This window comes from Pan troglodytes, chromosome 20 (assembly GCF_028858775.2).
Source record: "Pan troglodytes isolate AG18354 chromosome 20, NHGRI_mPanTro3-v2.0_pri, whole genome shotgun sequence".
Taxonomy (NCBI): domain Eukaryota; kingdom Metazoa; phylum Chordata; class Mammalia; order Primates; family Hominidae; genus Pan; species Pan troglodytes.
In genome coordinates, this window is record NC_072418.2 from 19,617,962 (window position 1) to 19,632,926 (window position 14,965).

Sequence of the window (14,965 nt, forward strand, 5' to 3'; positions counted from 1 at the left end):
TCTTTTTTTTTTAATCCTACATATGCGCAGAAGAATATCTAAGAAATTATTCAGACTGGGCACAGTGGCTCACACCTGTAATCCCAGCACTTCGGGAGACTGAGGTGGGTGGATCACTGGAGGTCAGGAGTTCGAGACCAGCCTGGCCAACATGGTGAAACCCCCTCTCTACTAAAAATACAAAACTTAGCCAGGTTTGGTGGTGCAGGCCTGTAATCCCAGCTACTCAGGAGGCTGAGACAGGAGTATCACTTGAACATGGAAGGCAGTGAGCTGAGATCCCATCACCGCACTCCAGCGTGGGCAAGAGAGTGAGACTCCTCCTCAAAAAAAAAAAATTATTCAGCATTCCCTTCTGAAGAAGGGAATGGAGGGTCTGAGGGTGGGAAGGAGACTTAAATTTCATTATATATCCTCTTCTACTGCTTGAAAAAAATGTTAACCACATTAACATGGTTAAAAAGATATGTTGGGGCCGTTCCAAGATGGCCAAATAGGAACAGCTCCAGTCTGTAGCTCCCAGTGTGATTGACACAGAAGACGGGTGATTTCTGCATTTCCAACTGAGGTACCTGGTTCATCTCGTTGGGACTGGTTGGACAGTGGGTACAGCCCATGAAGGATGAGCCGAAGTAGGGCGGGGTGTTGCCTTACCTGGGAAGCACAAGGGGTCAGGGGATTTCCCTTTCCTAGCCAAGGGAAGCCGGGATAGACTGTACCTGGAAAAACAGGACACTCTCTCCCAAATACTGAGCTTTTCCCATGGTCTTAGCAACTAGCAGACCAGGAGATTCTCTCCCGTGCCTGGCTGGGCGGGTCCCACGCCCATAGAGCCTTGCTCACTGCTAGCGCAGCAGTCTGAGATCGAACTGCGAGGTGGCAGCCTGGTTGGGGGAGGGGCATCCACCATTGCTGAGGCTGGAGTAAGTAAACAAAGTGGCTGGGAAGCTTAAACTGGGCGGAGCCCACTGCAGCTCAGCAAGGCCTACTGCCTCTATAGACTCCACTTCTGTGAGCAGGGCATGGCTGAACAAAAGGCAGCAGACAGTTTCTGCAGACTTAAACGTCCCTGTCTGACAGCTCTGAAGAGAGAAGTCATTCTCCCAGCATGGCGTTTGAGCTCTGAGAATGGACAGACTGCCTCCTCAAGTGGGTCCCTGACCCCCATGTAGCCTAACTGGGAGACACCTCCCAGTAGGGGCCGACAAACACCTCATATAGGTGGGTGCCCCTCTGGGACGAAGCTTCCAGAGGAAGGATCAGGCAGCAATATTTGCTGTTCTGCAATATTTGCTGTTCTGCAGCCTCCACTGGTGATACGCAGGCAGACAGGGTCTAGAGTGGACCTCCACCAAACTCCAACAGACCTGCAGCTGAGAGACCTGATGTTAGAAGGAAAACTAACAAACAGAAAGGAATAGCATCAACATCAACAAAAAGGACATCTACACCAAAGCCCCATCTGTAGGTTACCAGCATCAAAGACCAAAGGTAGATAAAACCACAAAGATGGGGAGATACCAGAGCAGAAAAGCTGATAATTCTAAAAACCTGAGCGCCTCTTCTCCTCCAAAGGATAGTAGCTCCTTGCCAGCAATGGAACAAAGCTGGATGGAGAATGACTTTGACAAATTGACAGAAGTAGGCTTCAGAAGGTTGGTAATAACAAACTTCTCTGAGCTAAAGGAGCACGTTCAAACCCATCGCAAGGAAGCTAAAAACCTTGAATAAAGGTTAGACGAATGGCTAACTAGAATAAACTGCATAGAGAAGATCTTAAATGACCTGATGGAGCTGAAAACCATGGCACGAGAACTTTGTGATGCAGGCACAAGTTTCAATAGCCGATTCGATCAAGTGGAAGAAAGGGTATCAGTGATTGAAGATCAAATTAATGAAATAAAGCAAAAAGACAAGGTTAGAGAAAAAAGAGTAAAAAGAAATGAACAAAGTCTCCAAGAAATGTGGGACTATGTGGAAAGACCAAATCTACATCTGATTGGTGTACCTGAAAGTGATGGGGAGAATAGAACCAAGTTGGAAAACACTCTTCAGGATATTATCCAGGAGAACTTCCCCAACCTAGCAAGGCAGGCCAACATTCAAATTCAGGAAATAAAGAGAACACCACAAAGATATTCCTCAAGAAGAGCAACCCCAAGACACATAATTGTCAGATTCACCAAAGTTGAAATGAAGGAAAAAATGTTAAGAGCAGCCAGAGAGAAAGGTCGGGTTAACCACAAAGGGAAGCCCATCAGACTAACAGCAGATCTCTTGGCAGAAACCCTACAAGCCAGAAGAGAGTGGGGGCCAATATTAACATTCTTAAAGAAAAGAATTCTCAATCCAGAATTTCATATCCAGCCAAACTAAGCTTCATAAGTGAAGGAGAAATAAAATCCTTTACAGACAAGCAAATGCTGAGAGATTTTGTCACCACCAGGCCTGCCTTTCAAGAGCTCCTGAAGGAAGCACTAAACATAGAAAGGAACAACCAGTACCAGCCACTGCAAAAATATGCCAGATTGTAAAGACCGTCGATGCTATGAAAAAACTGCATCAATTAATGGGCAAAATAACCAGCTAATATCATAATGACAAGATCAAATTCACACATAACAATATTAACCTTAAATGTAAATGGGCTAAATGCCCCAATTAAAAGACACAGACTGGCAAATTGGATAAAGAGTCAAGACCTATCATTGTGCTGTATTCAGGAGACCCATCTCATGTGCAGAGACACACATAGTCTCAAAATAAATGGATGGAGGAAGATCTACAAAGCAAATGGAAAGCAAAAAAAGGCAGGGGTTGCAATCCTAGTCTCTGATAAAACAGACTTTAAACCAACAAAGATCAAAAGAGACAAAGAAGGCCATTACATAATGGTAAAGGAATCAATTCAACAAGAAGAGCTAACTATCCTAAATATATATGCACCCAATACAGGAGCACCCAGATTCATAAAGCAAGTCCTGAGTGACCTACAAAGAGACTTAGACTCCCACACAATAATAATGGGAGACTTTAACACCCCACTATCAATATTAGACAGATCAATGAGACAGAAGGTTAACAAGGATATCCAGGAATTGAACTCAGCTCTGCACCAAGCAGACCTAATAGACATCTACAGAACTCTCCACCCTAAATCAACAGAATATACATTCTTCTCAGCATCACATCACACTTATTCTGAAATTGACCACATAATTGGAAGTAAAGCACTCCTCAGCAAATGTAAAAGAACAGAAATCACAACAAACTGTCAGACTACAGCGCAATCAAATTAGAACTCATGATTAAGAAACTCACTCAAAACCACACAACCACATGGAAACTGAACAACCTGCTCCTGAATGACTACTGGGTAAATAACGGAATGAAGGCAGAAATAAAGATGTACTTTGAAACCAATGAGAACAAAGACACAACACACCAGAATCTCTGGGACACATTTAAAGCAGTGTGTACAGGGAAATTTATAGCACTAAATGCCCACAAGAGAAAGCAGGAAAGATCTAAAATCGACACCCTAACATCACAATTAAAAGAACTAGAGAAGCAAGAGCAAACAAATTCAAAAGCTAGCAGAAGGCAAGAAATAACTAAGGCCAGAGCAGAACTGAAAGAGTTAGAGACACAAAAACCCTTCAAAAAATCAATGAATCCAGGAGCTGGTTTTTTGAAAAGATCAACAAAATTGATAGATCACTAGCAAGACTAATAAAGCAGAAAAGAGAGAAGAATCAAATAGACGCAATAAAAAATGATAAAGGGGATATCACCACCGATCCCACAGAAATACAAGCTACCATCAGAGAATACTGTAAACACCTCTACGCAAATAAACCAGAAAATCTAGAAGAAATGGATAAATTCCTGGACACATACACCCTCCCAAGACTAAACCAGGAAGAACGTGAATCTCTGAATAGACCAATAACAGGCTCTGAAATTGAGGCAATAATTAATAGCCTACCAACAAAAAAAGTCCAGGACCAGAAGGATTCACAGCTGAATTCCACCAGAAGTACAAAGAGGAGCTGATACCATTCCTTCTGAAACTATTCTAATCAAAGAAAAAGAAGGAATCCTCCCTAACTCATTTTATGAGGCCAGCATCATCCTGATACCAAAGCCTGGCAGAGACACAACAAAAAAAAGAGAATTTTAGACCAATATCCTTGATGAACATCGATGCAAAAATCCTCAATAAAATACTGGCAAACAAAATCCAGCAGCACATCAAAAAGCTTCTTATCCACCACGATCAAGTCGGCTTCATCTCTGGGATGCAAGCCTGGTTCAACGTACACAAATCAATAAACGAAATCCATCACATAGACAGAACCATTGACAAAAACCACATGATCATCTCAATAGATGCAAAAAAGGTCTTCGGGCTGGGCACGGTGGCTCACGCCTGTAATCCTAGCACTTTGGGAGGCCGAGGCAGGCAGATCACAAGGTGAGGAGATCGAGACCATCCTGGCTAACACAGTGATACACTGTCTCTACTAAAAATACAAAAAATTAGCCGGGCATAGTGGCGGGCGCCTGTAGTCCCAGCTACCCGAGAGGCTGAGGCAGGAGAATGGTGTGAACCTGGGAGGCAGAGCTTGCAGTGAACCGATATCGCACCACTGCACTCCAGCCTGGGTGACAGAGTGAGACTCCATCTCAAAAAAAAAAAAAAAAAAAAAAAAGGTCTTCGACAAAATTCAACAGCCATTCATGCTAAAAACTCTCAATAAACTAGGTATTGATGGAATATGTCTCAAAATAATAAGGGCTATTTATGACAAACCCACAGCCAATATCATACTGAATGGGCAAAAACTGGAAGCATTCCCTTTGAAAAGTGGCACAAGACAAGGATGCCCTCTCTCACCACTCCTATTCAACATAGTGTTGGAAGTTCTGGCCAGGGCAATCAGGCAAGAGAAATAAATAAAGGGTATTCAATCAGGAAAAGAGGAAGTCAAATTGTCCCTGTTTGCAGATGACATGATTGTATATTTAGAAAACCCCATCATCTCAGCCCAAAACCTCCTTAAGCTGATATGCAACTTCAGCAAAGTCTCAGGATACAAAATCAATGTGCAAAAATCACAAAAATCCTATACACCAATTAACAGACAAACAGAGAGCCAAATCATGAGTGAAATCCCATTCACAATTGCTACAAAGATAATAAAATACCTAGGAATCCAACTTACAAGGGATGTGAAGGACCTCTTCAAGGAGAACTACAAACCACTGCTCAATGAAATAAAAGAGGACACAAACAAATGGAAGAACATTCCATGCTAACGGATAGGAAGAATCAATATAGTTAAAATGGCCATACTGCCCAAGGTAATTTAAAGATTCAATGCCATCCCCATCAAGCTACCAATGACTTTCTTCACAGAATTGGAAAAAACTACTTTAAAGTTCATATGGAACCAAAAAGAGCCCACATTGCCAAGACAATCCTAAGCAAAAAGAACAAAGTGGGAGGCATCACACTACCTGAGTTCAAACTATACTACAAGGCTACAGTAACCAAAACAGCATGGTACTGGTACCAAAACAGATATATAGACCAATGGAACAGAACAGAGGCCTCAGAAATAACACCACACATCTACAACCATCTGATCTTTGACAAACCTGACAAAAACAAGAAATGGGGAAAGGATTCGCTATTTAATAAATGGTGCTGGGAAAACTGGGTAGCCATATGTAGAAAGCTGAAACTGGATCCCTTCCTTACATCTTATACAAAAATTAATTCAAGATGGATTAAAGACTTAAATGTTAGACCTAAAACCATAAAAACTGTAGAAGAAAACCTAGGCAATACCATTCAAGACATAGGCATGGGCAAAGACTTCATGACTAAAACACCAAAAGCAATGGCAACAAAAGCCAAAATAGACAAATGGGATCTAATTAAACTAAAGAGCTTCTGCATGGCAAAAGAAACTACCATCAGAGTGAACAGGCAACCTACAGATTGGGAGAAAATTTTGCAATCTACCCATCGGACAAAGCGCTAATATCCAAAATCTACAAAGAACTCAAACAAATTTACAAGAAAAAAACAAACAACCCCATCAAAAAGTGGGCAAAGGATATGAACAGACACTACTCAAAAGAAGACATTTATGCATCCAACACATGAAAAAATGCTCATCATCACTGGCCATCAGAGAAATGCAAATCAAAACCACAATGAGATACCATCTCACGCCAATTAGAATGGCGATCATTAAAAAGTCAGGAAACAACAGATGCTGGAGAGGATGTGGAGAAATAGGAATGCTTTTACACTGTTGGTGGGAGTGTAAATTAGTTCAACCATTGTGGAAGACAATGTGGCGATTCCTCAAGGATCTAGAACTAGAAATACCATTTCACCCAGCAATCCCGTTACTGGATATATACTCAAAGGATTATAAATTATGCTACTATAAAGACACATGCACACGTATGTTTATTGTGGCACTATTCACAATAGCAAAGACTTGGAACCAACCCAAATGTCCATCAATGATAGACTGGATTAAGAAAATGTGGCACATATACACCATGGAATACTATGCAGCCATAAAAAAGGATGCGTTCATGTCCTTTGCAGGGACATGGATGAAGCCAGAAACCATCATTCTCAGCAAACTATCACAAAGACAGAAAACCAAATACTGCATGTTCTCACTCATAGGTGGGAACTGAACAATGAGAACACCTGGACACAGGGCGGGGAACATCACACTCTGGGGCCTGTTGGGGGGTGGGGGGCCGGGGGAGGGATAGCATTAGGAGTAATACCTAATGTAAATGATGAGTTGATGGGTGCAGCAAACCAACATGGGACATGTATACCTATCAAACTTGCACATTGTGCACATGTACCCTAGAATTTAAAGTATAATTTTTTTAAAAAAGAAAATACATATATAATTAAAAATATATGGCCAGGTGCAGTGGCTCATGCCTGTAATCCCAGCACTTTGGGAGGCCAAGGCAGGCGGATCATGAGGTCAGGAGATGGAGACCATCCTGGCTAACATGGTGAAACCCCGTCTCTACTAAAAAATACAACAAAAATTAGCCAGGCATGGTGGTGGGTGCCTGTAGTCCCAGCTACTTGGGAGGCTGAGGCAGGAGAATGGCATGAACCCGGTAGGCAGAGCTTGTAGTAAGCCAAGATGTCGCCACTACACTCCAACCTGGGCAACAGAGTGAGACTCTGTCTCACCAAAAAATATATATATATGTATATATATACACACATATGTGCGTGTATATACGTGTATATATGTGCATATATACACACATATGTGTGTATATATATACATGTTGCTCTCAGAATAAGGATGTGTTTGTTCCAATTATAAAAAAGCATGGGCACTTGATTTTGAAGGCATTTCTTATGCCTTTCTCCATTGTGATTTACAATTGCCTTCATGGTTTTGAGTTTTACAAAGCAGCTGCTTCTATACCAGCCCCAGGACAAGCTCTCAGGGGTTATGCATGTGAGTGGGTCAGGGCCTCTGGGGTGGCTGCCAGCTGACAGAGGCCCTGGGGCCAGCATTCCAATCTTCCTCATCCAATCACATCTTGAAATGCTTCCATGTGTATCCAAACTACAGTATGAAGCCTAATCTGCCAATTCCCCGATTAGGAGTTGGGAAACTAGGAACCCTGTAGGCCTGCTAAACGTGTGGCCCCAGCAGGAAGAGCCTGGGGGACTGAAGCATCCAGGAGCCACTGGGGAGCAGACGGAGGGGCACAAGAAGGTTCCTGTTTTATATAGAGAGGGCTTGAAAGATGGAGAACACTTCCATGGACAGGCTCATCAGGGCTGGCCACCAAATCAAGAGGTTTCCTGGACAGGTCATACCTCAAAACGGGCATCATTCCAAAAGTCAGAACCTATTTGGCAGTGAGCAATACTGGAAATACTTCATAGCACAATGTGACTGCAGCCAAAGCAGTACTCAGAGGAAAATTCATAATCCTCTAATGGCTTAAGTGTTTTTATTTATTTATTTATTTATTTTTAATTAGAGACAGAGTCTCACTCTGTCACTCAGGCTGGAGTGCAGTGGCACAATCACAGCTCACGGCAGCCTCAACCTTCCCAGGCTCAAGCAATCCTCCAGTCTCAGCCTCCCAAGTAGCTGGGACTACAGGCATGAGCCACCACACATGGTTAATTTTTGTATTTGTGTAGAGACAAGGTTTTGCCATGTGCCCAGGCTGGTCTCAAACTCCTAGGCTCAAGTGATCTGCCTGCCTTGGCCTTCCAAAGTGCTGGGGTTACAGGCATGAGCCACTGTGCCCAGCCAAGTGTTTATATTTAAGATGAGAAAGACTGAAAAGTCATTACTTTGTGTCAACTCATGAAGGTAGAGTTGGAGAAGAAGGAGAAACAGAGTAAAAGGAAGAGGAGGGAAGGATGAGAGGAAGGAGAAAGGACAAAATAAAGAACTCTCTAAACAGAGTCTCTGAGAGTTGGGAGATCAAGCCCCAGGTTCTCACCCTGCCCAGATCCCTCTGTCCTCAGACAGGTCAGCTCTCCTGATTCATTTTCTTCTCTCTTCCATATCCCTAATCTTGTGCACTGGGGTAGGGCTAAGAATTGGGTAGGGAGGAGGTATATGAAGCAATCAGTGTCCTAGCCTGCTATGCCAATGGCCCCCAGGGAACACTGGGCAATGTCTGGAGATATTTTTGGTTGTGACAACTGGGAAGGAGTGTGACTGACATCTAGTGGGTGGAGGTCAGGGATGCTGCTCAACACTCTACAGTGCAGAGGACACCCCTCACAGTGCACAGAATAATCCTACCCTGCAATGGACTCAATGTTTGCATCCCCCTGAAAATTCATATGTTCAAATCTTAACCTCCAAGGTGATGGTGTTGAGGTGAAGCTTCTAGGGGATGATCAGGTTATGAAAGTGGATTGCTCATGAATGGGATTAGGGCCCTTATAAAAGGGACTCTAGGCCGGGTGCAGAGGCTCACGCCTGTAATCCCAGCACTTTGAGAGGCCACAGCAGGCAAATCACTTGAGGCCAGGAGTTTGAGACCAGCGTGCCTAACACGGTGAAATCCTGTCTCTACTAAAAATACAAAAATTAGCTGGGCATGGTGGCATGTAATCCCAGCTACTCAGGAGGCTGAGGCAGGAGAATCACTTGAATCTGGGAGGTGGAGGTTGCAGTGAGCCAAGCTCGCACCACTGCACTCCAGCCTGGGCAACAGAGCCAGGCTCCATCTCAAAAAAAAAAAAAAAAAAAAAAAAAAACCAACAACGAAAAACTTACTAATAGCAGTTGTTAATATTATACTTTAAAAACACCTGTTATTGCCAGGCGCAGTGGCTCATGCCTGTAATCCCAGCACTTTGGGAAGCCAAGGCGGGCGGATCACAAGGTCAGGAGATCGAGACCATCCTGGCTAACACAGTGAAACCCCGTCTCTACTAAAAATACAAAAAAAAAAAAAAAAATAGCGGGGTGTGGTGGGTGCCTATAGTCCCAGCTACTCAGGAGGCTGAGGCAGGAGAATGGCGTGAACCTGGGAGGCGGAGCTTGCAGTGAGCTGAGATCGCACTACTGCACTCCAGCCTGGGAGACAGAGCAAGACTCTGTCTCAAAAAAAAAAAAAAAAAAAAAAGAAAGAAAGAAAGAGAGAAAGACACCTGTTATTTAGTTAAAATTTTCTTCCAGGCCAGGTACAGTGACTCACACCTGTAATCCCAGCACTTTGAGAGGCTGCGGCAGGCAAATCACTTGAGGCCAGGAGTTCATGACCAGCCTGGCCAACATGGTGAAACCCTGTCTCTACTAAAAATATGAAAATTAGACAGGCACGGTGGCATGCCTGTAATCCCAGCTACTCAGGAGGCTGAGGCAGGAGAATCACTTGAACCTGGGAGATGGAGGTTGCAGGGAGCCAAGATCACACCACTGGGGGTGTGGTCACACAGCCTGGGGGACAGATTGAGTGAGACTCCATCTCAAAAAAAAAAAAGGCTCCAGAGAGCTCCCTCACTCCTTCTGCCATATGAGGATACAGCAAGAAGCCAGAGGGCACCATCAATGAAGCAGGAAGTGAGCCCTCACCAGACACCCAATCAGCTGGTGCCCTGTTCTTGGACTTCCAAGCCCCAAGAACCATGTGAAATAAATTTCAGTTGTTTATAAGCCACTCGGTCTATGGTCTTCTGTTATAGCAGCCAGGAAGGACAAAGACAAGCCCCAAATGTCAATAGGACCAGGGTTAGAAAACCTTGCTCAGTGTATAAGCCGTTACCTGGGGGGGTGCCTGGAAGGAGTCGCTGCCACCAGGCTCCCTGTGTGGGGCTGGAAAGCGGGGACAGCCTCATCGGTGTAGAGGCCACCGTCCTGCCGGTGGTTCAGGCTCACTCGGTCGGTCATCACCACCAGTCCCGTTTCCTAGGCAACAGACAACACCCAAACCATTGGTGGGGAAGTGGATGCTGACAGCCCCCAGAAGCATAAGGGAATGAATCACCCTGTGGCCATTGTCCCAATATCAGCTTGTGGCAACCTTGGGGGCATCATTCTTTTTTTGCTTTTTTGGGTTTGTTTTGTTTTGTTTTGTTTTGTTTTTTGAGACGGAGTCTTGCTCTGTCGCCCAGGCTGGAGTGCAGTGGCGCGATCTTGGCTCACTGGAAGCTCCACCTCCCAGGTTCACGCCTTTCTCCTGCCTCAGCCTCCCTAGTAGCTGGGACTACAGGTGCCCGTCACCATGGGGCGTCATTCTTTTACTCTGGGTTTGGTGGCACAGGCTGGGGAGAACGTGGGACCCAGTGACCATCCAGGGTGGAGAAGAGAGAACAGCACATTTGAACTGTGCAACCAAATCAGATGGTCCAAACACAAAAGGCCACATGTTGTATGATTCCGTTGAGATGAAACGCCCAGAACAGGCAAATCCATAGAGACAGAAAGCAGATCGACTGGTGACTGCCAGGGGCTGAGGGAGGGGAAATGGGGAGTAATTGCTTCTGGGGATGGGGTTTCCTTTTGGGGGATGAAAATGTTCTGGAATTAAGTAGGGGTGGTGGTTGCACGGCACTGTGAATATAATAAATGCCACTGAATTTTAAACGGTGAGTTTTATGTTATATGAATTTCATCTCGATTAAAAAAATCATGGCCAGGCATAGTGGCACATGCCTGTAATCCCAGCATTTTGGGAGGCCGAGGTGGGCGGATCACTTAAGATCAGGAGTTCAAGACCAGCCTGGCCAACATGGTGAAACCCCATCTCTACTAAAAATACAAGAATTAGCCAGGCATGGTGGTGGGCACCTGTAATCCAAGCTACTTGGGAGGCTGAGGCAGGAGAATCACTGGAACCCAGGAGGCGGAGGTTGCAGTGAGCCAAGATCACACCACTGCACTCCAGCCTGGGCAATAGAGCAAGACTCCATCTCAAAAGAAAAAGAAAAGAAAAGAAGGAAGGGGAAGTGAGGGGAGAGCAGGGGAGGAAATTAGTTGGCGCGGTACCTGACCCCAACCAAGGACCAACGGTGGGATGCAATGATCTCTTTTATTAGTATTAGTATTATTAGAGACGGCCTCCATCTGTGGTTCAGGCTGGGGTGCAGTGCTGCAATCATAGCTCACTGCAGCCTCAAACTCCCAGGCTCAAGCGATCCTCCCACCTCAGCCTCTTGAGTAGCTGGGACCAGAGGAGTGCACCACCACGCCCGGCTATGCAATTAGTCTTTTTATTCTGTCCTCATCATTGTACTAATTACTGGGAGCAACTGGATTTGAAAGAAGACTCACTGTAGCCTGGGCTGACTTGGATTTGTGAACAAGAATTTTTTTTTTTTTTAGACGGAGTCTCGCTCTGTCGCCCAGGCTGGAGTGCAGTGGTGCAATCTCCGCTCACTGTAAGCTCCGCCTCCCAGGTTCATGCCATTCTCTCCTGCCTCATTCTCCTGAGTAGCTGGGACTACTGGCGCCCGCCACCACGCCCGGCTAATTTTTTGTATTTTTAGTAGAGACAGGGTTTCACTGTGTTAGCCAAGATGGTCTCGATCTCCTGACCTCATGATCCGCCCATCTCAGCCTCCCAAAGTGCTGGGATTACAGGCGTGAGCCACCGCGCCCGGCCTTTGAATAAGAAATTCAAACCCAGTTCCTTTGACCCAAAGGCGTCACCTCTGACTTCCAGAAGGGACCTGGAGTTCAAACTGCCAGGCAGTTCACATACTCATAAATGAAATGTTATTTTTCAAAACAAAAAACAAAACACAAAGGTTTATTTTGCCAGGTACAGTGGTGTATGTCTGTAATCCCAGCACTTCGGGAGGCTAACGCGGGTGGATCCATTAAGCCCAGGAGTTCAAGACCAGCCTGGGTGACATGGTGAAACCCCATCTCTATAAACACGAAAAAAATTAGCGAGGCATGATGGCGTGTGTCTGTGGTCCCAGCTACTCAGGAGGCTGAGGCAGGAGGATCGCTTGAGCCCAGGAGGTCGAGACCGCAGTGAGCTGAGATCACGCCACTGCATACCAGCCTGGGTGACAAAGTGAGATCTTGTCTCAAAAAAAGAAAAATAAGAGATTTTTTTGTTTGTTTGTTTTGTTTTTTTTAGCAAATAGAACTGTGGGAACTAGGTGGCAGGCATGTGGGTATTTGTTGTCTAATTCACTCAACTTTTCTGCATGTTTGGAAATTTTCATAATAAAAGCAACATAGGTTGGGGAGGGAAGGATGCCTTTGAAATTTTATTTATTTATTTATTTATTTAATTTCATTTTTTTGAGACAGAGTCTCGCTCTACCACCCAGGCTGGAGTGCAGTGGCGTGATCACTGTAACCTCTGCCTCCCAGTTCCAGAGCTTCTCCTGCCTTAGCCTCCCGAGTAGCTGGGATTACAGGCGCCCACCACCACACCCGGCTAATTTTTGTATTTTTAGTAGAGACCGGGTTTCACCATGTTGGCCAGGCTGGTCTCGAACTCCTGACTTCAGGTGATCCACCTGTCTTGGCCTCCCAAAGTGCTGGGATTACAGGCATGAGACACCACACCTGGCCAGAAATATTTTTTAAAGCTGAAATGAAAGGCACCCTCCAATGGGACACGCATTTGAGTGGAGACCACCAGCACCCTAAGGTGTGACCCTGAAGGGCGAAGCATGCTCCCATCCCAATCCCTTTCTATCTATATCACATCATGACAACATCCAGAGATGGGCACCTGATAGCATCAGCCCTTTTTTTTTTTTTTTTTTTTTTGAGACGGAGTCTCGCTCTGTCACCAGGCTGGAGTGCAGTGACATGATCTCTGCTCACTGCAACCTCCACCTCCCGGGCTCAAGTGATTCTCCTGACTCAGCCTCCCAAGTAGCTGGGACTACAGGCATGCACCACCACGCCCAGCTAATTATTGTGTTTTTAGTAGAGAGGGGGTTTCACCATGTTGGCCAGGATGGTCTCGATCTCTTGACCTTGTGATCCGCCCACCTCAGCCTCCCAAAGTGCTGGGATTACAGGCGTGAGCCACCGCGCCCAGCCAGCATTAGCCCTTTTTTTTTGAGACGGAGTCTCGCTCTGTCGCCCAGGCTGGAGTGCAGTGGCGCAATCTTGGCTCACTGCAAGCTCCGCCTCCCAGGTTCATGCCATTCTCCTGCCTCAGCCTCCCGAGTAGCTGGGACTACAGGCGCCCCATTAGCCCTTTTTAAGATGGGTAAACTGGAGCTGGGCACAGTGGCTCATAACTCTAATCCCAGCGACTAGGGAGGCTGAGGCAGGAGGATCACCTATGCAGTTCAGACCCCCTCCCACCTGGGAACACAGCCACCTCCTTCTGCTTGAAAGCTGCCAGACACACAACCAAGTTAACCAAAGCCGAGGCAGAGCTAAGAGCTACTGGCACCCACAGCTCCCAATGAGAAGGTTTTCCTCGCAGCAAAGCATGTCAATGTCATAACACGTCCCATCACAAGTTCAAGTTACCCATTTGAACCTGACCATTGACAGTCATAACATTCTGCTCTCCACGGCTTTGCAAATTGGAAGAATCTACTTGTGAGCTTTCATTGGGGAGAAATGAAAAAGAAAAGTTTGGAAGGCTGGGTGCAATGGCTCATGCTTGTAATCCTAACACTTTGGGAAGTTGAAGCAGGAGGATTGCTTGAGGCCAGGAGTTTGACACTAGCCAGGGCCACGTAGCAAGACCCCATCTCTACAAAGAAATAAAGTAAAATAAAATTAGCCAGGTGTGGTGGCATGCACCTGTAGTTCCAGCTACTTGGGAGACTGAGGTGGGAGGATCACTTGAGCACAGGTGTTCGAGGCTGCAGTGAGCTATGATCACACCACTGTACTCCAGCCTGGGCCACAGAGCGAGACCCCATCTCGAAAAAAAGAAAGAAAAGCTTCCAATTCTGTTTCCAACCCATTTCTGAATCTCCAAGACTCTTATTTCTAGGCAAGAGGACCTTAGAAGGGGGCAGAGGGATCTGAGACCACCTCTCCTTACGGTGAAGGCAAACCCAGAGTCCTTGGTGATGCCCCAAGGCCACGGGAAGACGGAGGAGCGCCGGCGTCGTTGTGCCGTCAGCCCAGCCCACCAAAAAGGACCATCCTCCCTGGACACGCCAAAGGAATCAGAAACGTCATAATCTTCCAGTTCCTGGAAAACCTGCAGGCAAAGGGGGACAGAGACTTGTCAGCTGAAGTTTTCTTTACAACCCAAACTGGCTCCCGTGGGTGCGGCATGCTCCCATCCCAACCTCTTTATCACATCATGACAACCTCCAGGAGATGGACACTGGTAGCATCAGCCCATTTTAAGATGGGCAAACAGGAGCCAGGCACAGTGGCCCATGCCTCTAATCCCAGTTACTGGGGAGGCTGAAACAGGAGGCTGGCTTGAGCAAAGGAGTTCGAGACCAGCCTGGGCAACATAG

General features: G+C 45.8%; 1 protein-coding gene across 4 annotated transcripts in view; it reads right to left on the bottom strand.

Annotated features, from left to right (window-relative positions):
• CPAMD8 (C3 and PZP like alpha-2-macroglobulin domain containing 8) overlaps positions 1-14,965 on the bottom strand; it is a 134,417-nt gene that overhangs the window by 67,385 nt on the left and 52,067 nt on the right. For all 4 annotated transcript variants that reach the window (XM_016935418.4, XM_054673111.2, XM_063800593.1 and 1 more), the window contains 2 exons: positions 14,536-14,697; positions 10,321-10,463 (listed from right to left, as the gene is read on the bottom strand). In XM_016935418.4, the coding sequence (XP_016790907.3) occupies positions 10,321-10,463; positions 14,536-14,697 (305 nt within the window). The remainder of the gene's footprint in view (positions 1-10,320; positions 10,464-14,535; positions 14,698-14,965) is intronic.